The sequence below is a fragment of the Capra hircus genome, chromosome 11, assembly GCF_001704415.2.
Source record: "Capra hircus breed San Clemente chromosome 11, ASM170441v1, whole genome shotgun sequence".
Taxonomy (NCBI): Eukaryota; Metazoa; Chordata; class Mammalia; order Artiodactyla; family Bovidae; genus Capra; species Capra hircus.
In genome coordinates, this window is record NC_030818.1 from 19,945,921 (window position 1) to 19,973,903 (window position 27,983).

Here is a 27,983-nt window from a genome sequence, read left to right on the forward strand (position 1 = left end):
TAGAAGAGGCTGGGAAGTCTCTGTGTGGAACTTGAACCATGAGTGCGTGTGGTCTAGCAGAAAAAGAACACTGGAAAATCGTGAGGTAGAAATACAGCAGGGAAATTAAGGCAAGAACTCCGTGCACGGGGGGAGCTTGTTGCCTCTTCTACTGTGTTTTACCTCTAACTCAAAGATTATTTCAGCTAACCAGATGACAGAATTGCAACAGTTTCAGACATGGTGAGAGAATCGCTGAAGGGTTTGGAAGCAGTAGTCATTTCAGGGATACATTTCAAGGAGAAATAGAAGTTTTTGTGAGCGAGTGTTTGTCTTGGAGGGGGAAAGGGTGGTTGACAAGGACAGGAATTGACGTGCACGTTTCCTGTTCCTGTTTCTTAACCAACATTCTCAGAGCATCTCTGTCTCTTTGGGGGCCAAGTGCTTTCTACCGCCCTCTTTTTGGCCTCCTTAATCTTGTCTGTATGGTACCCACAGCAAGGAGGCATCCATCTGGTAGGGACAGGGTTAGGCCTGCATGAGTTTACTGTGTTAAATTTAGGTTGGAGATTCACGGAAATGAGTTTTTTGAGAGGTTGGCATCAGTGTTGCCTGAAAAAAAAAAAAAAAAATCATCTCACATGTTCAGTTTTCCTAAAATTGAAGGGCCTTGTTTCTGGATAATAATCAAAATAATAATTACTGAGTGAGTGGAATACACCTCTTACCTCATTTAAAGTCTTGTGTACACTTTACAGAAGCAATTTTTTCTAGCCCTGGATGTCAGGAAAATATAACTCTTGTCTTATGTTTTTGTTTAGTACTATAACCAAGCAAGCTGATTTTAACATTTACTCTTTATTGTGTTGTATGAAGTACCTATGTAATGCAAGTATGTACTGCACTAAAATACCCATATTTCCAAAGAACATCAGGTGGTATAGCCCACAGTCTCTGCAGAAGCATTGTGAGTAACCTGTGCCTTTACACTTTACAATCCACTGTTGGCTGCTGTGAAAAGTATAATAGATGAAGAAAAAATAATAATAAAGCTAAGTATGAGTACACTTTTCCAAACATACACATACACAGCTTACAATGGAACCCAATGGAAAAAGTCAAATGACCACATTTGATGTAGTATCTATAAAATGTAGACTTTGCAATAAAAAGCCAAAGGCACATAAAAATATATTTTAACTTTAAAAATAACTTAGTTACAGTAATACTTCGCTTGTGTCTTACCAACATGTAGCTGACAGTCAAAATTTCGCAATATAGATATAACATATAGGGATATATAAGAGCTACAAGCAAATCCCCAAAACCCATAATGTTGTTCAAATGTGGAAACAAGAGAAAAGTTTTAACACTGAAGAATTTGCTACGGTGAGCCCAAACCATATAATATAGAAAAGAGTCTAGAAAAAAAGGCGTGGGTGTTAAATAAATTTTGACTTCCTCTTGCTCAGAAAATGCCAGAGTCCTGTAAAGGTCCTTAATGTGACTGGCACAGCCCTTCATAGCTAAGTAATGCCAGTCCTGGCCAAGCCAGATTTCTCACGTGTCTGGAAACAAAAAATGTGAGCTGCACTTCAGCATGGCCCACTGAAAATGGGTTCTGACTCACTTCCTGTCTTTTGCCAGGACAAGTTTTTTTTTTTTTTTTTCTTTATACTGTTTTTGCAAACAGGGTACACCAGGTAAAAAAATATTTTGTAGGAAGGTTATTTTAGAAAACCCATCCCATGACAGCAAGTAAAGTGAAGCTCTCCTCTTTGTGGTTAGCTTTCTTCCACTCTGTCTTTTGGTATCTTTTACACCAAAGGAAAAGGGCCCGGCGGTGTCCTATTACTTATTTTTATCCATGACATTCAGCACCTCATCCAGAAAGGAGGGCCCGAGATCAAGCTGCAGGGACAGGAGGGAACCCGTGAGGTCAGAGAGGGACTCCTCTGATTTAGTCTTTTCCTTGACGAGCTCGCACGGGGCGGGATGGTCAAACATGTCCTCCGCTGCCCAGTCGGGGTACTGTTCGGAGAGGCTGGAGGAGTGGCTGTCCCTCCCCTGGCTGGACTGTGATGCGGACCCGCTCGACCCCCACGAGACGTCCCCCTGGTGGACCTTCCCGTTCTCCAACATACTGCTTTTCTCTGGAACCTTCTCCTCCATGACCGGCTCACAGCTAAGCCGGGGCAGCTTTCCTGGCCCAAAGGACTCCTGCTTGGAACTGAATGTCACCGGGGACAACAAGGGCAACATGAGGGCTTGGGACCCTCCGATGGTCGGGAGAGAGATGGCGTTTTTGAGCACCGGTGAGGGTGTTTCTGTGAACATGGAGTCGGAGGTGCTGTTGGCCCGGAAGAACTCATTATGCCCCGGGAACTGGCCCATGTGTGCTTTCTCCTGGTTTCCGGGGAGAAGCTCATAGTTGCCTTGGAGAAAGGAAATATCTCCGAAGACGTCGTGCTGGCCCTCCTTGCCGATGTGGATGGTGTGGCGGAAGTCTCCGAGGGGCGGACTGATCATATCGGGAGACAAGATGTCCCTCAGTTTAAATTTCTTTCCTTTCTTGTTATTGGCAGCTTTCAGGTAGATTGGGGTTTTGGCTGGCATTTTGGAGTTTGAGAATGTCGATTTTGCAAAAGGGAAAGAGGGCCACTTTCTTCACGGATGTTCCAAGTTTCCCAATATCCTTTTGGATAGGTGCTGTCACATCATTTTTCTCAAATAGCTCCAGAAGTGGCTCTGAAACAGGGAAGCTAAGAGGCCTTCCTGGACGCAAGCAGGCCTTTCTGGAGAGCCACTCACATCCTCAACCTCTTCCACAGCAGGGAGAAACCTGGAAGAGAAACCAAAGCAGATTAAAACTGGCTGCCCCTTCAGGGGTCCCTTGGGCTTCCCTGGTGGCTCAGATAGGAAAGAATCTGCCGGCAATGCAGGAGACCTGGGTTCGATCCCTGGGTTGGGAAGGTCCTCTGGAGAAGGGAACAGCTACCCACTCCAGTATTGTTGCCTGAAGAATTCCATGGACAGAGGAGCCTGGTGGGCTACAGTCCATGGAGATCACAGTTGGATACAACTTAGTGACTAACACACGCAGGGCTCACATGGGCCTGACTTTTTCACAAGAGCCTGTAAATAATGGAGGACTTCAGTTCCCATATGAAGTCAAGCTTTATTATGTTTCCCTCCATTAAGTAGGATTAAAAACTTTAATCCTAACAAGGGTCCACTCATCTTAGTCTTACTTCAGGGTAAAAAAAGAAAAAATGGAGAGAAAGAGATTAAAAAACCCAAACATATGATATTAGCACTTTTAAAACATGGTAATGGACACAAATTTTCTGGATATTTTTAAGCTTTAAGTCCTTTTCCTCTAAGCTGTCAGCACATGACCAGAGTGACTGCAGCTCCTTAAACACAACTGAATTTAAGATATATTTTCTCTTGTGCTTTGATGTTCACACCAGCAAGGCTATTTTGTTTTTGATTGACTTTTATATATAAATAAAATCAATGCAATGCAATGAAGTCTCATAAGGAGCTGAAACTATCATTTACTAAGTGATAGTAATGCTAGTGTCTAAAAAAATCTCAGTGAAAATGCATTCTTACAGATGAGAAAACTGAGATTTGGGAGTCAACAAAACAAAACAAAACAGGCTTGCTCAGTAACATACAGTCATTATGGAAGTTGGAGCTGGAATCAACTTGGGGTAGACAGAATAGGGCTAGCAAAAATTTTAGGATTTGGAGGCATTCTGAAACAGAAGGAGAAGAACAAAACTGCTTCTTTTCAAAGAAAAAAGTGGGATCCTATATCACTCACAAGTGGTCTTCACTTGTGAGTACTTTTGAAACATTTGCTGATAAGCTTATATCCTTTCCCTATATTAGGCAAGGTTCCAAGTAGCCTCAGTGAGTTGTTGCCTAGCGTTGATGCCTTTGTATTAATAGGCGGAACCTGTGACTTGATTCCAAGCAAGGTATTGAGATATCACAACCCTGATTAGGTTACATTATAAAAGATACTATCTCAGCACACTGGAGGGAGACTCCCTTATTGGTTTTGAAAAAATAAGCCACTATACTGAGAGGGCATATGGAAGTGAATTCTGCCATTAACCCGAGAGAACCTGGAAATGGATCTTTCCCCAGCTGAGCCTTGAATTAGACCACAACTCCAGCCCCTAGTTTACAGCCTGATGTAACTATGCATCTAAGCCCTGTCTGCACTCCTGACCTGCAGACACTGGGAGACGATACACGGGTAGGACTGTAAGCCACCACGTTTATAATCTACTGCCACATGTGTAGGGAACTCACACACCCTCCCTGCCCATGCTGTATGGTACAGTTAGAAGTGATGGGCTGCAAGGTTTGGGGGCTCTCATCTTACAGATGAGAACCTCTTCATCTCTTGAAAAGAATCCTTCAAATCTTCAGTCACATCAGCTGACCTGGAGAAGCTAAAACCCTCCCCACTGTGGGAATTCCTGAAATGGCTCTGCTGTGACTTCTTCCACTGGGCTCTCTCCTTATCCACAGAGCAAATAAATAATCCTCCAAGGGTTGGGTTAGATGGTGGCTTGAGGGAAGCTACATTTGCTTTGTAGCAGCTGGAGGCCATCTGCATCTGTTCCATACCCCATATTTCTTTCCTTTCAGCACAAGTTTTAAATTCATCTGCCTGTGGCAGGTGGTGAGAACTGTGCTCCAGTACCCTCCGGGAAGTGGCAGGCACACAGGCCTGAGAAGGCAGGGAAGGATGAGCTGGAGAGAACCCCACCCCCACCCCTGCCTCCTGCCCCCCGCCCCTGGCATTGGGAGTGGGGAGGAGGCCGAGGTGGTATGAGGGTTTACACCAGAGCAGGCTACCCTGGAAGCTGCCAGAAAAGACCATACACTTTCTGGAGGAGCCTGGCAGGTCTGCCTTCCCACTTTAGATTCGGAAGGCATGGAGATACTATGTTATGAAAAGAGATGCTTGATACCAAGCAAGTAAATGGAGAACCCAGCACAGGAAGATATGTTTATGGGTCTGTCATTCTCATAGTTTCAACTCTAATTTGGGTCTTGTAATCATAAGTAAAGGGGAAGCCCTGGGTCTTTCTGCTAAAACATCAGAACACCCTTCCCCTCTAAGTGCACAGCAGCCCAAAGCCCCTGCCATCCTGGGAGGCTGGCACTGCCTCCCTGGGAGGCTAGCACTGCCTCCCTGCCCCTCTGGGCACAATGCAGTGACCACCTGCAGAAGCAGCAGGGGCACTGGGGCCGCAGAAGGTAGAGGGCAGCCCTGAACAACAGCTGCTCACTGGAGCTGTGTCCTCAGCAACACAGCCAGAGCAGCTGCCATGGAAAGATACAGTGTGTCCACCACAACTGCGGGGCAAGCGAGGGCTGGCTGCATGTGGTCAGCTGGGGGGGCAAGCGAGGGCGAGGGCTGGCTGCATGTGGTCAGCTGGTGGAGCCAGGATTATGCAAGGCCAGAACAGGCATAGCATTCATTTCAGATTCTTTAGAAAAATAAAAATATCATGAAGATTCAGCCAGCCTGCTTCTTGGTCACTCTGACTGGATCACTCACATTCACCCTTTACGTGTACAGTGACTGGGGATGTTGGGAGCAAACGTGAGAAAAGGTAAAGAGTACTCCTGCTGTACCTGCAAGGCTCAGGGAGGAACGCCCAGTCCTCAGTCCCTGCTTGGCTACGGCCATGGCCCTTCGGCAGAGGCTTACCTGGTCTGGTAGAAGCTGGATTTTATGTTAGTGGACTGCATGCAAAGATGGGAGAAAAGAACCAAAAAACACAGAAAAAAGTAAGAAAAGAGTTGGTGAGTAGAGGCTAGATAAGCTGCAGGCAGTAGCTTCTCCAGAGTGGGAAAAGAGAGGAGATACCTTAAAAGGCGCTTTTCTTTCTTTCTGCAAATATTTACATCAGTTTTACTGCATGACAGGGCTGGAGGCTTGTAGGACTTTGCAAAGAATAATTGGTACTGAATGTCTACTGTGTGCCAGGGTGAGGAGCTCCCCAATTCACTAAAAGTTTGGGTGAAAAAAAAGAAAGAAACTCGGTGCAAAAATGTCAGTTTTATAACTTTAGATGAGTTTATGTTTGTGATATGATGCTGGGGAAATATCTGAGTACTCAGACCCATCTGCCTGCTGTATCTGTTATCTTTCCTCTTCCAGCGCAGGGGCAACCATGCTTGATCCCAGGAGAGACCATCCAATATCAAGACTCTGTCCTGACCGCTTGCTCCCCTCCTTTCTCAATGTTCCTGGGCCCGTTGGCTTATCAGTCAATGGACAGCCATGCCTCAGGACGACTGCTCAGCATCTTCTCTGCACTCACTAAAGCAGGAAGCGACAAGGCAGTTCTTCATAGCAAACAAAGTATCTGGTCCTGGAGCGGGTGTGTGTGTGTCTCCTGGGAACCACCAACACTTCCTATGACAGGAAATGTTTGAGAGTGTCTCACTGTGTCAGGCACTGCTCCAGCCTTTGATGTGTTCTAGGTCACTGACAGGAACCCATGTTAACATCCCCATTTTACTGACAAAGCACTGAGGCACAGGTTGTGCCAGGTGGCATGGCTCCCAGGCACTAAGCCGAGTGGCTAGGCTTATTCCACTTAATTCCAGACATAGGGGCCTTGACACTTAAGGAGCACGCTCCCTGGGAATTCAGTCAGTGATTGAATTCTAAAAGATAAAGGGGGTGCTTTCCAAAACCTGTTTAAGATATAATAATGCCATAACACGCTGGGCTAATAAGAGTAGGGAAGCGCATACTGGTCCAGCCCTAGCGGAAGATGGTTATCTATGAAAACTACTTAACACATGCCTTCGACCCCAGAATTCCACTTACGTAGGTTTATCCAATTTATGTATATGGGAAATAAGGAAATAATATTATATACAAAGCTGTCACTCCAGCATACTTTATAGCAGCCAAGAGTTATAAACAACTGCAAATTTCCTGATGGTCCAGTGGTTAGGGCACAGAGCTTTCCCTGACGAAGGCCTGGGTTCAATTGCTGGTTGGGGAACAAAGACCCCACCAGCTACACTGTGTAGACAAAATTTTTAAAAAAGGGAAAAAAAAGAGTTGGAAACAACTTAATTGTCCACCTTTAGAGGATTGATTCTACAAGTTAAGTTACATCCATACAAATGAGTATTACATGGTCTACAAAAGGACAAAGCAGCTCCTGATATGTTGATATAGAAAGAACTTCAAAGATATGTGTCTTCAAAGTAAAAAAAGATTGGTGCCAAAGTGCACAAATAACATCTGTCCCGGCTTGTGAGTGCCCAAAGGGAGAGAAAGTAGGTGGAAGGGGATAAGGGTAGAAGAGAAACTTTTCACTGTATATCCTTTCATGATTTTGGATTTTTGAACCACACAAGTGAATGAGCTATTTAAAACAACAACAACAAAAAAGAAGTAGAGGGCTGTTTCGGGCTCAGACTGCACTTTCCTGCAGGGACAGTTTTATACACAGGTCCTGAAAAGTCTACCCAACCTATAAGTTATTGATCATAATGCAAACATGACTATGGGAAAATGGGCTCAGAAGCCAAAGTCTGCAGGGGAAATGCATGGATCCACAACGACCTCACCAGAAGGCTGAGCCTCCTCTTGTCAATGGCACAGAGCACTCCTTTCTGTGTTAAGTAGAGCTTCACTAAGAGGTGCCCCTAGTCCATATTTGCAGAATGGAAGAGGTATTAGAAGAGAAGGGTTTTCATCAGAAGGAAACGAGAAGAGGAAAGAGACCCGGACACTGGGGAAAGGGTGGGTGCAGGGTATCTACATGGACGGCAGTGTGGGAAGGTGGAGGTGCTGGGGCTCAGGGGTATAGCTCCTTGTCTTAAGAGGTGGTGGCCACACAGATGGACAGCTTCTTATAGAGGAATAACACAAAATCCTGTCCCTCCTCTCCACTTCTGAAAAGGAGACTTGGGCTCCAGGAGGTTGACCCACGTGGCAGCAGACAGAGCAAGGGATGAATCAGAGGGAGAGCCTCTGAGTCAGGGGGACACCCAAGAGGAGAAAGTGTGAGAAGAGGAGAGGAGAGGAAGAACTGAACCAGAAGGGCTCATAGGCCTGACTAGAGCTGGAAGGGGAGGCCTCCTGGGTGATCCATGAGCCAAATGAAAAGCATCAGAACTCTACCGCCATCACTAACTCTCCACACTCAGGGCTCTCCTGCTGGCCAGCTTTTCTGCACTGCTATCATTCCTCCACTCCCACTGTCTTTGAAAGAGGGAAAGGAAGGGAGGAAGGGATGAAGGACTAGAGAGAGAAAGGAAGGAAAGAAAGAAAATGAGAGAGAAACCAACCATCCTATGTGCAGACCTTTCTCAAAACTCTCCCCTTGACCCTGAAATCTGAACCCTCCAAGATCGCTAATCCCTTTCTCTGGGAGTTTTTGGATCAGTTTGCTCCTCTACCCCCACCCCCGCCCCGCTCTTCCCCAGATGACAACTTGACATAATATTCATCTGGGAAATTAGATTCCTCTGAAATCAAAGGTTCTAGCTCCTGGGCACTGGAGAGGATAGATATGCCAACGAAAGGTTTCAACTCTTCAGTCAGTTGCCTGTCACTCTCTGTCAAGGTTAGAGAGGGTGTCTGGCAGATGGGTGGGCATGGGTGGGCCTGGAGCCCAGCTGCAAGGGCACAGGTCCCCACTCTCAGGAATTTGTGAGAAGCTTAAGGGTTCCAAGACACAAAAGGACTCAAGAGGAAGTTGAAGAAACGGTTTTGATAAGAAAGGCAGAGTGTCAGGCGGTCATTCCGACACCAGGCTAGACAATTCCAGTTTCTCACATGGGACTGACTTAAGCATAGGTGACAGTGTTAATAAGAGAAATCAACACAGCAATAATAATTCTATGAAGAAAGAAAACTGAAGTGGCCCCCTTTTGCTTCACATCCTTATCTTTTTGGTAAAGAGAATGATGCTAAGAAGACTAAGACAGCAGGTGGGAGAAAAGCAAAGGGTTATGAAGAAGTAACACCCTGAAAAATCACTCCCTAGATGACCAGAGCTGGCAATACTGGCAAGTCACAGGGCTCTGAAAAGAACAAAGGGGTTGAGATTTTTTAAAAGTCCATTTATTTTAAGACAGGAATGTGTGGCTTGTCTGCTAATTGCTTTTAGATTAATTCTTAGGGGAGAGAGAGGGTAAAAAAAATGCTTGCATCCTGAACAATAGGTTGTTAATCTAAAACACAAATGCTTGAAACAGGGCAGGTGGGGGTGAGGGGTGTGTCTGTGTGTCTGTCCTGAGGGACCTGTGGGCCTTTTCCTTTCTTCGACTTGCGGGAAGTGAGTCTGTGCTGGGCTTCCCCTTTCTTGCTTGTTGTCACATCCGTGAAGGACCCCCCAGCTTCAGCTCACTTCTCGCTCTGTCTCAGTGTAGAATCAGCAGGCCCTTCCTCCCAGCTCCTAGATGCTGCACCGCTACAACCTCTTGGCCCCAAACAAAAATGCTCAGTTATTCCTCATTTGTGCCTGAATCCACAGTCCCAGGGAAGGATGCTAACTCAGCCAGGAACCCGCTCCCCCTTCCCCACCCACCACTGCCTTTGGGGTATTTCTCTCCGCTGCTAACACAGGGAAACACAAGGGAGAGAATGCCCTGGAAAAGTGTATTTCACCCTGGGCTCCACACTTGAAAGGGGTAAGGGTGACTTGGAACATGTTTCCACATGTTCCCAGGAGTCCAATCGGGAGACGACAGGACTCAGGACACGTGAGAAGGTAGAGTGGAGCAGCTTGAAGAAAACTCAAGTACAGAGGGGACAGGCATCCTTAGGGATCTGAAGGATTCATTGAACTGTAATGGAAAAGGGATTAACTTGTTATGAGAGGCCCTAGGGATACAAAGGCAGAAGCTAAAGGGAAACAGATTTTGGATCCTCTAAGGGAGAACCCAGGGTTCTGGAAAGATGGAATGGGTTGCCATGGTGGCAGGGGGCAGTGTACTGAGCACGTGCCAAGGCTTCACAGAAGCAGCCTTGGCTGGGAGCCTGCGATGTGCCCAGCGGGTGGGGTCTCGTCCCTGTTCATTCTGAGTCTCCTACAAGGGAAAACCATCGCTGCTCACTTCCTTATGGCCCCACTTCACACTAACCTATTAAAAAAAAGCACTCACAGACTTCCTGGAAGACTTTCCATTTGAAGATGGCGGTTATTACTAACATAGGGATGACAACCTCCTGTATCAGAAATACTAAAGTATCACTACAACGAGGGCCTCTGTAGGAGCGCTTCCCTGGACCAAAGTGAAGTCGCTCAGTCATGTCCGACTCTTTGTGACCCCGTGGACTGTAGCCCACCAGGCTCCTTCATCCATGGGATTCTCCAGGCAAGAATACTGGAGTGGGTTGCCATTTCCTTCTCCAGGGGATCTTCCCAACCCAGGGATCAAACCCAGGTCTCCGGCATTGCAGGCAGACACTTTAACATCTGAACCACAAGGGACCAAAGAATTTTAAAATTGGAGGAAAGAAAAAAGGATACTATTAGAGATTCAACATTGAACTTACATGAAAACCTAAGACAGAGGTAAATGTAACCGGAGAATACCCTGGTAAATGGCATCCTGGAGGGATGCTTTCCATATTTTTAGTCTGTTTTACTCCACCCACAAGAAGATAAGAAGATGCCATTTTTATTTTTAGATTCTTTTCCTCTCCCCATATTATCTGAACCTGAGGACATGGCTATATGCTGCAAGGCTATAAGATGCCATTAGCTCAGTTCCTTAGCCGCCTGGCTGTCATGCAAATGAACTTATAGCCAGACTGAGCAGACAGCATTTTATAGACCCACTCAGAAAGTCTATGCTACATCTCAACCCTCAATTATTTATAAATGGACTTCTCCTTTATGATTCAGCTACAGCTTGTATTTATTTTTCTTTTACAACTCCGATTATACAGAGACCCACAAATACCATATGGGAGACTCACCACTAATGTGCGTACACTCCTCACGTTTATAGGATCTAATTGTACTATATGAAAGGGTTTTTAGAAGCAAAATTGGGAGACAGAACATCCACCTAAAAGTACTGACCCTGCACTTTAGAAGAGAGGCCATTATGCCCTTTCTCCCTATTAAAATGAGTTATTGGGGAGGACTTGAGGCAGACCTGGATCCCCGGCAGTTATAACGAGAGAGGGGAAGGGTCTGGCTCATTTATCATGGCTAGTTTTACAGGGGACTCAGCCTCAGGGCTGGTCACAAGGACCAAGGCAGACGCTCTAGCTGGTGGATATGAAGCAAATGGAAAGATTCCCATCAGTTGCTTCCATGCTTCTAGAACGAATGGATCTGAGTTGGTTTGTGAAGCTGCAAGGACAAAATCAATACAGGTTGAGAACCTCACCCTTAAGTGTTCAGCAATGTTCAGCCAGGAACTGGCTCTGTAGACTCAGCTCAAGTTAAGTAACTAGTAAAGCTGCTCACCCAAAAACAAAACAAAACAAAACCCCAAACCACTAATATTAAAGTCAGCAATTACTCTATGAAAACTCCAGAAATAGGAATATCAAATGTTCCAAACAGGTTTGACAAGTGTCCAGAAATTCAGACTGTGATCATTTCACTCATACTACATAAGTCATGGTTCTCTTCATCCTGTCTTCATAGCAATCCTCTAAGTTAGGTCCCTTGACTACCTTGACTATTTCCCTAATGGGGTGAGGGGACAGATAGGGATTTCCATGCTACCCTCCCATCCTGCTAGGGCCCTTGACAATCATCCACAGTCACCAGAGGGACTGAAACTTGGCTTCTCTGCATCACACCAGCAGTGGGTATATTTGGAGCCTGGCAGTGGCCAGTGCATGCATACCCACTTCCACTGCAAACTCCTCTCTGTTATTTGTACATAAATATCTGTACACAAATATTTGTTGAATGCATGAATGAATATCCCTTTTGAGAAGGGTTAGAGCTTTTCTGTGAGCGTGAGCTGGGTCTTAATTCATTCCTTTTTCTCTCCCACAACACGTGGCACACAAGTAAAATAATGAAGAAATGTTATTTAAATCCCTAAGCCCTGCTAGGCCTTCCATGATGAGAGCTAGTTGCTTTGTGCTTAGGAACCACTCCCCCGTCCAAGTCTGCAAGAAAGTATAACATGTGAAATGCTGAGTCCTCTGAAGATTGTACACGTGAACAGCAATGGCTCAAGCGCATGCTGTGGGCCAGGCAGGTGAGTATTAGAACACACTTCTTAGGAACCAGGGTTAGATCAGACCTGTGTCTTAGGCCCATCACCCAAAATGTGGAGGAGCTAGGATTTCAGCCATGGCTGAACTCCGCAGTCTGTGCTTCTAACCGCCGCTGACTCGAAAACTAACGTGAGGACCTCCAAGGAAATGGGTTGAGAATGGGAATGGCTGTTCCAGGCCATCTGTCCTGCAGTCCAGCAGCACCAAGGGGAAATGATACACTATGATCTCAACATCAACAAGAGTCAGAGATAATAATCTGACCTTGTCATTAACTAACAATGAGTAAAATGGTCCCAGACACCAGCCTCCCCAACTCACTAGGGATCTTCACTCTTTTTGTCCTTGTCAAAGAGAATCTCAAATGGGATTTGACTTCATGTGAAAGAAACACCAAAATATTAAAATTTTGAGGTAATAAAAGCCCCCTGAGTCTCCAGGAGAAAAACAAATATCCTGTTCTGAGAAAAAAACATTAAGTGCCATTAATTTTTTTTCCCAGAGGAAACACGTGCATCATGGCTGTGTACCGGGGGGCCCTGTACACCCACAGGCTTTCATCGGGACAATGGTTCCCTTCCCTTGCTATTGACACTTCACTTCCCTCTTGACTTTCTGAAACCAAGAACCCTGTGTTTCTTACGTGAATTGTCCTCCCACCTCCTTACCATCAACCACTATTCATAACATCCTCCAAGACCCGCTTCAGTCACTTCCTTCCTGCAGGAATTCTCGAACTCACCTCACGCAATCTAGGCTCATTACTGCCTTACTTGGAGGTTTTCTCAGGGCTCCTAGAGAGCTGATATTTGCTTTCTTTCCTGTTCCCGGATTTTACGATTTTTTACCTGCTATCTCCTGGTAAGTAGTAAGTGCCATAATAAGGTAGGCAAAAGTGGTATTAAAAAAAAAGTGCTGCCATGATAACCATCTCCTCTTTATGTTGGATCACTTACAGAGCCTCCTCTTGGGCTGTGAACACAGGAGGCCCTTATAACTTATTGAATAAGCACTTTTAGTTTTCCCTATGGCCAGCCCTTGGATCAAGGGTCTGCAAATTATGACAGGTGAGTCAAATCCAGCCCTGTACCTGGTTTGTAAATAGAGCTTTATTGGAACAACACCAGTGCTCCTTCTTCTATGTATTATCTTCAGTTCAATTGAAGGTGATTCTGTGCCCCCCACCCCTGGACATTTGGCAGTATCTAGACATATTTGTAGAGGTGGTGGTGCTCCTGGCATTTTTGTGAACAGAAGTCAGAATCACTGTACAATGCACAGGACAGCCCCCATAACAAAACATTATCTGCCCCCAATTCTCTGTAGTGCTGAGGTTTGGAAACCCTGGAAGAGCTTTTTCCAATGACAAAGTCAGAGCTGAGTAGTGTGACAGACTCTATGTGTCTGATGCTTTATGGGAAAAGCTGGAACCCATGCCTTAGACGTTGGCATTTTCACAGGGTTGGACAGTGGTTATCCATCCCCCAACTCTGAACAGTCCCCTTGCAATCACACCCCTGTCCTCGGCTTCAACCACCACCTCTAATGCTAACTTCCAAATTGGAGTCTTCAGCCCACACATGCCTTAGTCTAGACCAGTGAAACTCAAAGTGGGTCTGTGCACCAGGGTCAGTCCATGATGAGATATGGAAAGAAACTGAAAGAGAGCTTGTAGAAACTTTCTCACATAATCAAGCATGCAGATCAGTAGATTTTTCTCACTGGTCAGACTCTGGGCATGTTTGAGAGGATGTATCATCAGGTTTGCACGGAAGCTGGGTATGGTGCAAGCAGCTACTCGATGTGGCTATCAGTGTACAATGGACTGGAAATTGAAATAAACAAAATGTTAAAAGTCACTGGTCCTTCACAGAAAGAAGCACTGGACTTTTCTCCTCTAGTCTTTCAGACTTGACTTTGCTTCCCTCAGGTACTTCCTGATGGAATATGCCATCTCTCCCTCTCTTGTTGGCCCTCAGCTTTCACCTCCTATACTTTTCCCTTTTGGTAAGCAGCAGGAAGTCACCAAGATCCAGAACCCAGTTGTCACCCAGGATTCCTCTCCATGCCTCATTCTCATCAAGTCTATTCTCTCACTTTGTCCATCCTCTTTACTTCTAGCCCTTGAGATCTCTCTCCTAAACAAGGGCACTGGCCTCCCTACCTGTCTCACTGTCATCAACCTCATCTCCTCCCACTTTATCTTTCAATATCTATCAGAATGAGGCATCCAGAATGCTCCCTTAACCTTGGGTGGCAAGCCTACCCTTAAAGCCTAGAGATAAGATAGCTGGAGAGGCCCACTTTTGCAAACTCACCCAACCCTGCAGCTACAAGTCCAGCCAGATCCCATGGTCCACACTATCTTGTTTATACCTCAACCTACCAGCTGTCATTGGGCTTCCCTCATAGCTCAGTTGGTAAAGAGTCTGCCTGCAATGCAGGACCCCCAGGTTCTATTCCTGGGTCGGGAAGATCCCCTGGAGAAAGGAAATGGCAACCCACTTCAGTATTCTTGCCTGGAGAATTCCACAGGCAGAGGAGCCTGACAGGCTACAGTCCATGGGCTCACAAGAAGAGTCGGACGTGACTTAGCAACTCAACTACCCCACCAGCTCTCGTACTATACTGCAGTTACTACTGTCTGCTCCACAAGGCGGCCTTCTCCTGGGGGGAGAACTATAATTCATAGCTGGTTCTGAACAAATGTTTGTTGAATGAACAAATGAGAAAGCTTGAGATTGTCCTGACTTCTTTCCTCTTTAACCCTACCTGTCTTACTGAAAATGCAAGCTGAGTCTTTCTGTGACTCCTACAAGAAAGAGAGAAAACCACGGAGCAAGGAGCTGTCATCTATTTTCTTGTGGCAAAGAGTTTCTTTCATTTCTCCTTTATCCATGCAGGGTAAGAATTTAACAGCTTATCAATGCAAGCCACAGTTAATTCTACAGGCTCATACAAGATCTTTGGGATTAAGGCAAAGAATATTTGTTGACATGATGTTTCAAAAGGAAATGACTTCCATCCACCACTACCATGTGCAAACAGAGAGACAGGCAAGACTCTAGAAAAATTTGACAATACATTTCCCAGGAATGCAGACTGACTAGTTACATTTAAGTCAATCTTACAGAATGAGGCCCAGGAGAAACAATGGGCTTGCATGCTGACTTCTCCTTTCAAAATGAAATGGATTAAAGGGGAACTTGGATTTTTTAAAAGACCTTGCTCCTTGGAAGAAAAGTTATGACCAACCTAGACAGCATATTAAAAAGCAGAGACATTACTTTGCCAATGAAGGTCCGTCTAGTCCAAGCTATGGTTTTTCCAGTAATCATGTATGGATGTGAGAGCTGGACCATAAAGAAAGCTGAGCACTGAAGAATTGATGCTTTTGAACTGTGGTGTTGGAGAAGACTCTTGAGAAGAGTCCCTTGGACTGCAAGGAGATCCAACCAGTCCATCCTAAAGGAAATCAACCCTCAATATTCATTGAAAGGACTGATGCTGAAACTGAAACTCCAATACTTTGGCTACCTGATGCAAAGAACTGACTCAACGGAAAAGACCTGATGCTGGAAAAGACTGAAGGTGGGAGGAGAAGGGGATGACAGAGGATGAGATGGTTAGATGGCATCACCAACTCAATGGGCATGTGTTTGAGTAGACTCCGGGAGTTGGTGATGGACAGGGAGGCGTGGCGGGCTGCCATCCATGGGGTCGCAGAGTCGGACACAACTAAGCCACTGAACTGAACTGGATTTTTTAGCCCAGTATATGTAGGGGAACCTGTGAGAAGCTCTAATGCATATTCTATAGAAAAGGATTGTTTTGAATATTAAGGTGTCACTAGCACAGATCATGTACTTAAAAAAAATATCATTAAATGAATGAACACATGGGCAAGCAAAATGGTAGAAAGAACTCTCGCTGCTATTCTAGGCCTTAGGGGTGGAAAGAAACTTTGAGCTAAAGCTATAGGATTCTTATAAAATGCCAGACCATACAGGGGCCAGTTACCTGCTGTGTAAATGGGGATAGTCACCCCAAACCCATCTATCTCTCGTGATTATAAGAGCTAAGTATGAGAATCTTTTTAATTAACAATCTTCATAGAGTGTTATGTAAGCACAAAGCATCTTCATCTCTAATGAAAAACCAGAACATCTACTGAAATGCAATATGAAGGAGGGGAACCATTCTAATTGCCCAAATAATCAGTCCATTTTCTCCTTAAATGTTGTCTGCAGCAGTCACCAATGTATGATTGCAGATGGGGCTAAAATAGTTTGTGTCTGCCCTGTGCACAAGCTCCACAATTGGAAAGGATTCTTATTTCAAGCGTTGTTGTTGTTGTTGAGTTGCTAAGGTGTGTCCAGCTCTTTGCAACCCCATGGACTGCAGCATAACAGGCTTCCCTGTCCTTCACCATCTCGTGGGGTTTGCTCAAACTCATGTCCACTGAGTCAGTGATGCCATCCAGCCATCTCATCCTCTGTCATCCCCTTCTCCTCTTGCCCTCAATCTTTCCCAGCATCAGGATATTTTCCATTGTGTTGGCTTGTCCCATGAGGTGGCCACAGTACTGGAGCTTCAGCTTCAGCATCAGTCTTTCCAATGAGTATTCAGGGTTGATTTCCTTTAGGATTGATTGGTTGGATCTCCTTGCAGTCCAAGTGACTCTCAAGAATTTTCTATAGCACCACAATTTGAAAGCATCAATTCTTCAGTGCTCAGCCTTCTTTAAGGTCCAACTCTCACAACCATACATGACTACTGGAAAAACCATAGTTTGACTAGATAGAGCTTTGTGGGCAAAGTGATATCTCTGCTTTTCAATACACTGCCTAGGCTTGTCATCACTTTTCTTCCAAGGAACAAGTTGTCTTTTAATTTCAGCTTAATAGAGAGTAATTCTGTCAACAGGACAGGAAGCGAACTTCTTTGCATATACATGTATCCTTTATCTCCATGTGCAATTCTTCCAGCCTTGAGAACAAGTGGGATTCCTTTAAGTTAGGAAAATTACTGCCACTTATTGGTCAGATAAGGAAAAATTTAAGGGTATAAAGTTATTTTCTTTAAATATTTGGTGAGCTATCAGGTGAGAGGAAACCAGTACCATCCCTTGAAAAGAATTAGGTGTGTGATTAGGGTTCAAGGAGAGGGCAGGTGGGGCTGGATAGGAGGAAGTCTAACCAACTTGAGTTAATCAGCTTGAAGAATGAGAGAGGCCCATCAGGAGAAGTTTTCCAGCTGAGTCTGAGACTGGTAGCAATTCCAGAGGGGAGGGAGAAGGAGAGCATTCCTGCACTGAGAGAGGAGTTAGCGGAGATACCTATGAGTCTCATTTCAAGCAGCAGCCCCTGGTATGTGCGTGTAGACTTCATATATACACAGATAGGTGTTAGAATCATAGATCTGTGTTTGAAGTTTATTTATACTTAATAAAGAAAATGAATGTTAGAGTTCTGTGATTCTGTATGTTTGCAGAAACATCTAGCTTCTAGGGAATTTTAAGAAAAACATGTTTGTTTGTTTTTTTTTAATGAAGTTAAGACTATCCTTAGAATTAAAATATTTTTTACTAGCTTGTAGCATTTTCATAATCTTTTCTCCTCTTTCCTTACATTAAGTTAAGGGTACAAGGCAAGCCAGTGCCTTTCTGTGCAAGCCTCAGCTTGCACATCTGTGGAGTGGAGCTAGTGAGAGACAAACACATAAAATGCTTGACAAAGTCCTGTGAAGCAATGAACTTACAATCACTGGGAGATATAGTTATTGTTATTATCCCAAAACCTAGAGCTGCATAAGGAACAAGACGAGCTGAAAGATCACCATCAGAATTTTTTCCCAACTTTACTCGGGACCTGTCTACCCAAACTGATTGTTTTAAATAATGTGAAACCCGAAATGGTCTGGTTTCAAGTATAGTCATCCCCCAGTATCTGTCCAGTGTTAGTTTTAGGACATCTCATGGATACCAAAATCCAGATGTTCAAGCCTCTTATGTAAAATGGCATAGTATTTGCATCTAACCTGTGCACAGCCTCCCCATACCCTTTAAGTCATCTTTAGATACTTATCATGCCCAACACAATGTCAGTAGTTGCTAGCACATGGCAAATTCAGGTTTGCTTTTGGAACTTTTATTTCCCCCCAAAAGTTTTTGATCTGTGGTTGGTTGAGTCCATGGATGCAGAACCTACAGATACAGAGAGCCAACTGTCTTAATTCCTCATTCTGAGAAAAAAACTGGAATCGGGAAGACATCACTGCTCTATGCTTCCCTTGTGGCTCATCTGGTAAAGAATCTGCCTGCAATGCAGGAGACCTGGGTTTGATCCCTGGATTGGGATGATCCCCTGGAGAAGGGAAAGGCTACCCACTCCAATATTCTGGCCTGGAGAATTCCATGGACTTTATAGTCCATGGGGTCGCAAAGAGTTGGACACGACTGAGCAACTTTCCCTTTGACTGCTCCATTCCCCATCTTGCCCCTGAGACAGAGAGCTCAGTGGGCTGGCAGCGGGGGTCTACCTGCCCTGTCAGTTAAGCCCACAGCTTAAGGGCTTCTTTAAGAGGAATACAGAACAAAATCCACTCATGAATGTAACTTCTACTAAACTTATATATGGCCAAAAATCAACCCTCATTTGGAAGACATTTCACTCTGAAGTCATCAGAGGGCAGGAAAAGAGTTTCCAGTTTGGCGCTATGCCGTGCACAGCAGGACATGTGGCTTGAGCTGATTCATTCAGCGAGCAGCAGGCCTTGGAGAGAGCCTTCCACTTGCCTCATCCAGTTCCTGGCTAGTGACTCACCTTCTGAAACATTCATTCAACAACAAACATCTACTGAGGACCTACTGAGTGCCAGGCAGTACCCCAGAAACTGAGGCTACAGTGACGATGTGCTCACAGAGAGGACATCCCAGAGTGGAGATAGATGATCGGTAAGCACACCAATGATGAATGGCTGATGTAGGCATGGCTGAGCAGTCTAGGTGGGCACAACCCTCATCCTTCCACCCCTGGGGCTGCCCGGCCTGTGCTCTGAGTGGACACATGGTACCGAGCTACCGCAATCATACCCGGGCACGAGAAAGCTTCCATGCAGGTTGCAACGGCCCGGCCAAGAAGACTTTGAGGAAGTTCTGGTGGTGGCCTGAATTTCAAAGTACCTTGGATGGGCTAGAGGTGCTTCCTTGGAATTTGAACATTTCGTAGCCTAGGAAGAAATTATTTTACCATGGTCAGACTTAAGGTGGGTAACTGAAAAGGATTTCTGGCTTGGCAACCTCTAAGAGAAAATAACATGAGTAGGACTAGATTCTTCCTTTTTTCATTAACTCCTAGTATAAAAAAGATGAGTGCCAAGCTGAACTAGGTTCAGTCCCTACTTTTATGAAGCCAATATTCTAGGTGGTCACAAGGATCAATAAATGAAAATTTAAACATATTAAGCATTAAAATAGGAAAAGGTGTAAGACACTATGGAAAATGCCTAAGATACAAGGGGGGGGAAAACAGCAATAGGATCACAGCTGTTTAGAGCCAGGAGAGCGCTTGGAGAATTTCAATGGCTTCCTCTACATCCCTTCCCTTCTACATCTTCACAGACATCACTCACCCAGAGATGGGCAAGGATCTGCCTTGCGACACAGCTGGCCAGTCAGGGCTTAGAACCTCATCTGCTGTGCTAAAGACCAATGGTATGTGTCTTTTTAAAAAGTTTAAAAAATAAGTATATAAAAAAGGGAAAGAATTCACATATATTCTGAAATGGCAAAGCCACATTTCACCAAAAAATGTCTTTGCTTGTTTAAAAAGTTGTGTGTAGCATAAATGATTATAATGGTTTTGAACAGAAAAGCTCTTTTTCAACTAAACACACAGTCATCTATCACTGGCATGATGTGTCTACAAATATGACCTTCAGGTTGTCATCAGAATGTGACGGATTCCCAAATGTGTAAGCTGTCTAAATAGAGGCCTGACTTTGAAGTTCTCTGCCTTCCACGCTGGCTCAGGCTGCTCTGCACTGGGTCTGTTTTTCAACACAGGGTTTTACATGATTAGTATAATAGTAAGATTGCTATGCTCATAGATGTCACTAATCCTGGCTCACTGGATTTTAGAAGCTAGAGATGATCTGAAATGCTCCAGTACCAAATGTCTCATCTTAGAGCTGAGAATAAGACCCTGAAAGGTCACAGTTCCACTTGGGTCAGAGGTATGATCAGAATCTATGCTTTCTGATCTCCAATCCCTCTGTTATTGTCTCCATTTAATTCTGCATGAGTCTTATCAAATAGCAGAATGGCATCTTCTAGAGTGTTCCGGTGGCTCTGTTCCTGTACCCCTGAACAGGCTGGAGGGCAGGTTGCAGCGTGTGGCTTCTGCCTCTGGCTTCATGGTTCCCAGAATGTTTCCTGTTAGACTAGTTCTGCCAGCTGCTCTCTGGGCAAAATGATTTGATAGATACCTCCTCCCTGTGGAGATTCACTGCACACAGTGACATTAAATGCTCTGAAAAGTCCTGCACAGAGGGACCTCTATCAGACTGGCTTCCCAAAGAACCACTTTTTGATCCTATTCATGTCTCAGAGTTCACGTGATGTAGTATTGTATAGTAACCCACTCTAGTATTCTTGCCCGGAGAATTCCATGGACTGAGGAGCCTGCCAGGTTACAGTCCATGGGGTCGCAAAGAGTCAGACACAACTGAGCGATCAACACTTTCACTTTTTCTTTTTTCAGTGCTGAATGAGCTAACTGCAGGTGTGTGACCTCTGTGACAGTTTAGCGAAGAATCAAAGGCTAGAAGGTTAATGATGACTTTCTCAAATGTACAAATAAAACTCAAATCACTGAAAATCCAGGTTTTTAAAAATTTTTAATTTGAGATTCTAGGATTCTATTAATTCATGACTTGATCAAGCAAATACTAATTTGAACTCACCAGCCCTTAAACTCACTACTCATCTGTTCTCTTGGTTATTCAGAAATAGCAGACTTTTTAATATCAACATGATTTGTATCATAACACTGTATGCTTTGATTTAAAAAAATTGCTCCTCCACCAGAGGTACTGTCAAACTCCATCCTCACCATGAGACTGGTGAAACTTGGCACTCAAGAAGTGCATCAAGGCCAGAGAAGGCATTTTTTTTTCCTAAAGGAAAGAACATGCTTGTCTGCTGCTGTAGAGGCATCAGTATTTGGCTACTGATATTATTTATTCTGGTCTGTGGGATCCATTTTGATTTGTAACCCTGAAAGGATGGGGCAGAAGATGGGAAGAAAATGGAGGCAGACAGCCCTAAGGCTACTGCCCTTGGTTTTGAGACAACCAGGATTATTTCAAGCCAAGACATCCTCTCCAGAACCCCTACTTCAGTCTGAGCAGCCTCCCAGCTAATCACAAACCCACAGTATCAGAGGCATCGGAGGCCAGGCAGTCTCCTTGGGTTATCCGGGGCACCTCTCTAGGTTTCAAAGGCCTCCTTGCTCTATCTTTCACACCAGAAGCTTATCTGGCAGAGTCTGGGTCATGTGCAGAACTTAGAACTGGAATGAGGCCCGACTTCCTCTAAGAACAGAGCCTTCCTACCCACCTTACTGGTAGCTCCTGCCTTTTGCTTTAGCTCCCCTTAGACCAACATCATTATGAAATGTGTATTAAATGTCCATTGAGTGCCAGGGACTGAGGGGTCAGGCACCATGGCTGTGCTCACTAGTCTCAAGGAGGTGACCGTCCAGCTCACTTACTGGACCCCGCAATCCCTGACCCTCCAGAACTTTAACAAGCATGTTTGCCGCACACTAAACTCCAGTTCATGTTTGGGTCCCAAAATTCCTAGTAAAACTCTTTGTAAACTAAACCGCTCAGGTTACTGCTAGTAGTAGTTTGAAGCTGGATCCACTGCAGGTGACTATTGACTATACAATGAGATTCAACCGTCTCCAATAAATAAAGCGATTCAGGGACTTCCTTGGTGGTCCAGTGGCTCAGGCTTCTAATGCAGGGGGCCTGAGTTTGATCCTTGGTCAGGTAACTAGATGCTACATGCAGAGAGGATGATCACACGTGCCACAATTAAGATCCAGTGCAGCCAATTAAATAAATAAAAATATTTTTAAAAATAATAAAAATATGATGATTCATATGGTGTTCCCAAAGGCTGGCAATCACCGTCATCTTTCTTGGGGCAGTGGTACAGTGTGCTGCAAAGTGAGTTCTCTGCCAGAGGCTAAAAAACCCTTATAACAGAGTCAGATTTAACACTTCTCTGGCCTTTCTCTGGTGGTGAGGGTGAGGTATTCATTTAGGGCAAGGTTGAACAGGTCTGAGTTCAAACCTGATTCTGCTCCTTACTCAGTGGTGTGACCTTGGAAAAGTTACCAAACCTTTCTGAATCTGTGTTTTCATCTGGAAAATAACAGTATTATCCACCTCAAAGAGCAGTTGTGAATATTAAATGAGACCAGTATTAAGCACCTAGGGAAACAATAAAAGCAGTAATGAAAGCATCAACTTTTTATTGTGTCTACTCTGCACCTGGCATACTCTGAGTGCTACTTAACTTACCTAATTCTCAGAGTAGTACTATCTGCATTTTGCAATCAATAAACTGAGGTATACCAGCTAAGTCCCAGGGCCAAGATATGAACCCAGACAGCCTGCCTCAGAGGCTCTTAACCTCAAAGTTTTTTCTCCCATCTCCTTAAGCAGGAGATGCTGATCTTTGTGGAAAATTAGCCATTTATTTATGCACATACTGTGTCGCTAAATTGCATAAACCTGTTTAGGTATGTTCCTTATTGTGTAATTTGGGCTTCCCTTGTGCCTCAACTGGTAAAGAATCTGCCTGCAATGCGAGAGACCTGGGTTTGATCCCTGGCTTGGGAAGCTACCCTGGAGAAGCGAACGGCTACACACTCCAGTATTCTGGCCTAGAGAATTCCATGGACTGTATAGTCCATGGGGTCGGAAAGAGTCTGACATGACTGCATGACTTTCACTTATTATGTAATTTGGGGCAAGTTATAGAAGACATCTGTCCTCAGTTGCCACAGCTGTAAAATGGGGATAGTAACAGTGCTTTCCTCATAGGTTATTAGAAATAAATGAGTTAATCAAGGTAAAAGGATAAGAACAGGGCTTGGCACTCTGGCAGGCTCCATGTAGGAAGTAGCTTTAACATATAAATTCACTGACAGTGTGATACATTAGAATTCTTTGGCTTTGGAGCTTGGTAGAGATTTTGAGGCTGGCTCCATCTAGTAGTTTCAAATGACTATACTGCCCTTGCTCTCTGGCAAACATACTGGATTTAAAAAACAAGTTTAAGTTCTTAATCCATCAATGAATAAACAGGTCAGCAGGATTCTGATTAGAAAGAAATTAGGCCAGGCCTAAACAAAATCAGACTGAAAGCAAAAATTGTAATAATATTAAAAAAAAAAAATCAGAGCAGTCTTCCTGGAGTTTTTTCAGGTTATAAACTGAAGTCCACCCACTGGATAAATGTTATGGCTACTGGGCAAAGAGCTCGTGAAAAATTTATGGCCTGGGAAAAAAAATCTCTGGGTGATGTAGGTTAAAACAACTTTATTCCCAATACTGTTGAATATCATGAATTTTAGAAAGGAAAAAGGGCAGCTTTTGAGAACATGTTGGACATAAAACACCAACTTTAAAGCAAAAGCTGGAGAGCAGATAGGACAAACCAGCTCATATGAATAGTTCTGCGATGATTTTTATGGCGTTACATTTATTCATCTTGCACCACGTTTAAATTTACAATAAAAGCAAAAAAAAGTGCAACACTCATTACTCTAGCTGTCTTTACATGTTCCATTGAGATACAAAATAGGATTTCACTAGATTTTAAGGGAATAGGGAGCTCATCTTATTTCATGTCTGTAGCTGCTGCTGCCACAGCACCATGTTCCAATCATGAAATTCATAACGTAAATCTCTTGCAGATGATAACCACTGGAAAACAGAAATGGCCATGGATCCAGAAAGGCTTCCAAATCCCTCCCCCCCAAAGTTCCTATGTGTGAGCTCAGAGGCTGGTGCTGAGTGTTTTATTCAATGAGTGAGGCCTGTTGGGAAACCTACATGCTTTAGGAGACTTAATGAAGAAATTGGAACCCTTCCTTGGTTCTCTATTAGTCTTTATTACTTATTTCACATTTGACAATACCAAACACTTCACAACTGCCCTAATTTATCTCAGAGTGTTTACATCTAATCTGAAAACATACCTGTGTAGCTTATTCTTAATTGTCAACATGAGCTCTTACAAATTTCAGCGGGTATCAAAAAGAGGATCTCTGGAACTGTCCAGAAAAGAAGTTGCATTTCCTGCTCCTTAGATGAAAGATCTTTCCGAGGTTAGAAGACTACAGGAGTCTTTTAAATTGACTTTAGGAATACCCCTGGGGCATCCTCAGGCCTCCACCGTGAGCCTTTGTCTCCCAGTGCTTCCCAAGGAAGTCCCCAAGAAAGGCTTTGCTATTCAAATTGGGACATCTGCTGCTCTCCAGATTCGTGTTCTTTTTTTGAAAGGCAGCACCCCCAAGAAACTCTAGGATATTATGAAGCCTAAGAGTGGGGGGTTGGGGAGGAAATCTTTGTCTCCCTAACATTCACCAGTTCCCTCCCCTTAGCCAGCACCTCCCTCGCCACCGCCGCCTACACCCTCAGCACGCCTCAGCAGCGACTCCCCCAAATACACCAGCTCTGGAAAAGATTCACGTTGCTATACCCTCCTGACATTCCTATTCCCGCCCTCATTTTAATTCACTCACTTTTTTTTTTTTTTTAAACAAAATGTAATTACTTGACTGTCAGCCTGGGCTGCACTCTGGGGCTTTTACTCCTTTCAACACAGCTGCGCTCCTGGCTTTGATGCTGCGGTCCACGCAGCTTGCCCCAGCCACAGCCTGGCTCTCTGTAATGTAACATTCAAGTGCATATTTATTTTTAAACTGACCTCTCGGGCTGTACAGTATAAAGGTCCTGCCAAAAAATATGCTACTCTCTATTTATAAGATGAAACACATGCCTCCCGAAGTCGAGAGGGGGATGGAGGATAATAATTCATTACGAAAAAATGACTGGCCAGATCCATTCGTCCTCACGTGTCTGATACTTGCCTGTGTCAAGACAGTTTCAAGGAGAAAGGGGGAAAAAATCTTGAAAACACTTCAGTTGTTCAGAAACCACCGTAAAAAAAAAACCAAACTGCCAGATCTGCATGTTAGCGCCTCAGCCACAACGCCCCTCAAGTGTAGAGCGGGCACCAAACGGGTATTGCCACGGCAGATCTGAGCCGTGCGCCCTTGTGCGGCCCTGATGCCAATCCACTGTGGGAGGGGAGCGGCAGCCATGTGCGGCTTGTTCTCAGACGGAAAAATGCAATACGCGCCCCGAATGGCTGTCAATAGCTCGGAGGGTGCAGTGCAGCCGCGCAGCCTCACCCTGAAAAGTGGTAGGCACAAAAGGTGAACCTCTGCGTCCCGGTCGTGCCGCGTGTATCATCCCCCCCCCCCTCCCAGTTTGCTTTGTGCCCCCTCCGGTCCTTTGGACACCAGCTGAAAGGTGATGCCCTAGGTAATCCCCGCTCCCTGTGCTTTACCAAACCTAGCAGCCACGCACGCCGGAAGCCGCCACGGCCGCCGGTGAGACAGACTCACAGACGCACAGAGAAGCAGCCGTGGGCAGGCAGCAACTCACCAGCGGCGCCAAGGATCCCAGCCGCTGACCCAGGGACCAGGCGCCCGCAACCGACACCTCCCGAGGGCGCACGCAGTCCCTGCCCGCCACGCGCAGATCCAGACCGGTCGGCCGGCTCGGCGCCCGCTCACAGCATTATCCGCTCCGAGATGGCGTGAAGGCGCCCAGGGCCGGGGTCTCTAGGCTCGCCCCCAGTTCGGGCCCCACGGCTGCGCTCCCCGCCCTGTCGGGCAACAGTCGGAAGGAAGGTGCGAGCTACACTGAGCGTGCAGCCGCTGGACTCCCGGACTGAACCTGCGAAGGGCGGGGAGGCGCGGGGCGGGGCCGGCAGCGCGCGGGGCGGGCCAGGGCGGGCCGGCGGGCGCGCCGCAGGGCGCGGGCTGCCGGCCGACCCACCCAGCCAGGGTACCTGCGCCCCGGCCCGGAGCGGGCGGACTGGGTTCACCCGCTGCGGGGCCTGCGGGCCCCCGGAGGACAATGGGCGTTCATTGTTACGGCCCCAGCGCCACCCCCAGGGATGTGGCTTCTCTGCGAGAGGCTGCGTTCAGCTCCCTCCGCACAAAGAAAGGACTCTGGACGCTCGGTTCAAAGAGGGACCTGGAATGCAAGTTCCAGGTGCCCCTAAACAAAGGGACTCATCCCGCACCCTAGACACCTGTACTAAACCTCGTGCGCCCACCTCTTTCCGTCCCAACTACCCGATCTAACCCGGCAAGGCTCCGGCGCGGCGGGCGGGGACTCTGGCGGAGGAGAAGCCACTTGACCGCGCCGTCCCCGTCGGGCCGCGGGCCCCCGGGCCACTCGACGCCCGGGTTTGGGAGGAGGGTCGTGTTCTGTCAGTTTCCAGCCTGATCCCCTTGGAGCTGCCGCCAAAACCCGGAGAGTGGATTTGGCAATTGGAGACGCCAGGGGCTGCTGGCTGAGCAGGGGCACACGAACTGCCGACGCTGCAGGTTTTTCCAGTCCAGGGGGAGGCGTTTCCTCTCCCGCGGGGACCCTAAAAGAGATCTGCCCAAAGCTGGGGCAAGCGAGTGGCAGCTGCCAGGGACAAGCGACTGGGCGCTAGCGGCGTGGCGGCGGCCCAGGAGCGTAAAATTCCGCCCTGGGCGGCACCTGCGCCCTCCAGTCATTCCGGCCACAGCCGCTGCGCGCCCCGCCCCTCCGCCGGGAGGCCGAAAGTGGACCGGGTTAATTAATTTTCTTAATCCGTCTCCTTCTCTTCCTACTCCAGCAGTCAGCCTGGGGAATGAGTAGGCGACAGGAAAGGGCGGTGTTTTCCGGCTGTAAGGCCCCAGCCCGCATGTTCTGCCTGGGGAGGGGACTGGAACCCAGGAGAGCCTGGCACTCTGGGCCTGGCCCCGGCCCCCGGGGCTCTCAAACTGAATGGAAATCCTGGCACAGAGCGCGATCCTCCAGGGGACCTTGACTTTCCAGTGTGGTATCAGCCTCAGGTCATCACCGCAAGGTCCCTGGGTCTGTCTGAACCTTAGAGGATGCACGTTAAGCTTTACTTGGTAAACCTCGACTGAAGTTAAGGTGAAGTGAAACGGAACAGACGCAACTATTCTGGAAAGCAAAATACTTGGGTGGAGTGTTAAAAGCCTCAAAGAAAATAACAGTTGGCAGGTCAAATGGCCATGAAGTTGGAAGTCAAATACAAAACTCAGCTGAAGTGATGTTAGAAATCTGACAAGCCAAATAGTCCACGAAGATAAGAGACACAGCATCGCTTCCTTTCTTCAAACGACAACTGCTTCGAAGTTTCCTTTGGCAGATACCTGAATTTTGCTCCAGATTCTTGAGAGTTTTACTAGGCGTTCATATTTCAAACTATATGTTCCCTTTGGCACCAACGTATATATTTTATGTATGAATTTATTGAAGAATATTAAATGTTACTGGCCTACTTAGATAAAGGTATTTTATAAATATTTATGCATAGCTCTCATTGCACATGGTATTTTTATAAGTACAAATAATATGTATATAT

General features: G+C 45.8%; 1 protein-coding gene across 3 annotated transcripts; it reads right to left on the reverse strand.

Moving 5' to 3' along the window:
• CDC42EP3 (CDC42 effector protein 3) lies at positions 819-27,829 on the reverse strand. Of its 3 annotated transcripts, none has more exons than XM_018055131.1 (2): positions 25,994-26,292; positions 819-2,821 (listed from the first exon to the last, which is right to left on the reverse strand). In XM_018055131.1, the coding sequence occupies exon 2, from the start codon at positions 2,593-2,595 to the stop codon at positions 1,831-1,833; it is 765 nt and encodes a 254-aa protein (XP_017910620.1). In that variant the 5' UTR covers positions 2,596-2,821; positions 25,994-26,292; the 3' UTR covers positions 819-1,830. The 3 variants fall into 3 exon arrangements, 2 of the variants coding, with proteins under 2 accessions (XP_017910620.1, XP_005686556.2); XM_005686499.3 differs by lacking the exon at positions 25,994-26,292 and adding an exon at positions 19,335-19,353; XR_001918780.1 differs by lacking the exon at positions 25,994-26,292 and adding an exon at positions 26,673-27,829 and having other exon boundaries at positions 2,729-2,821.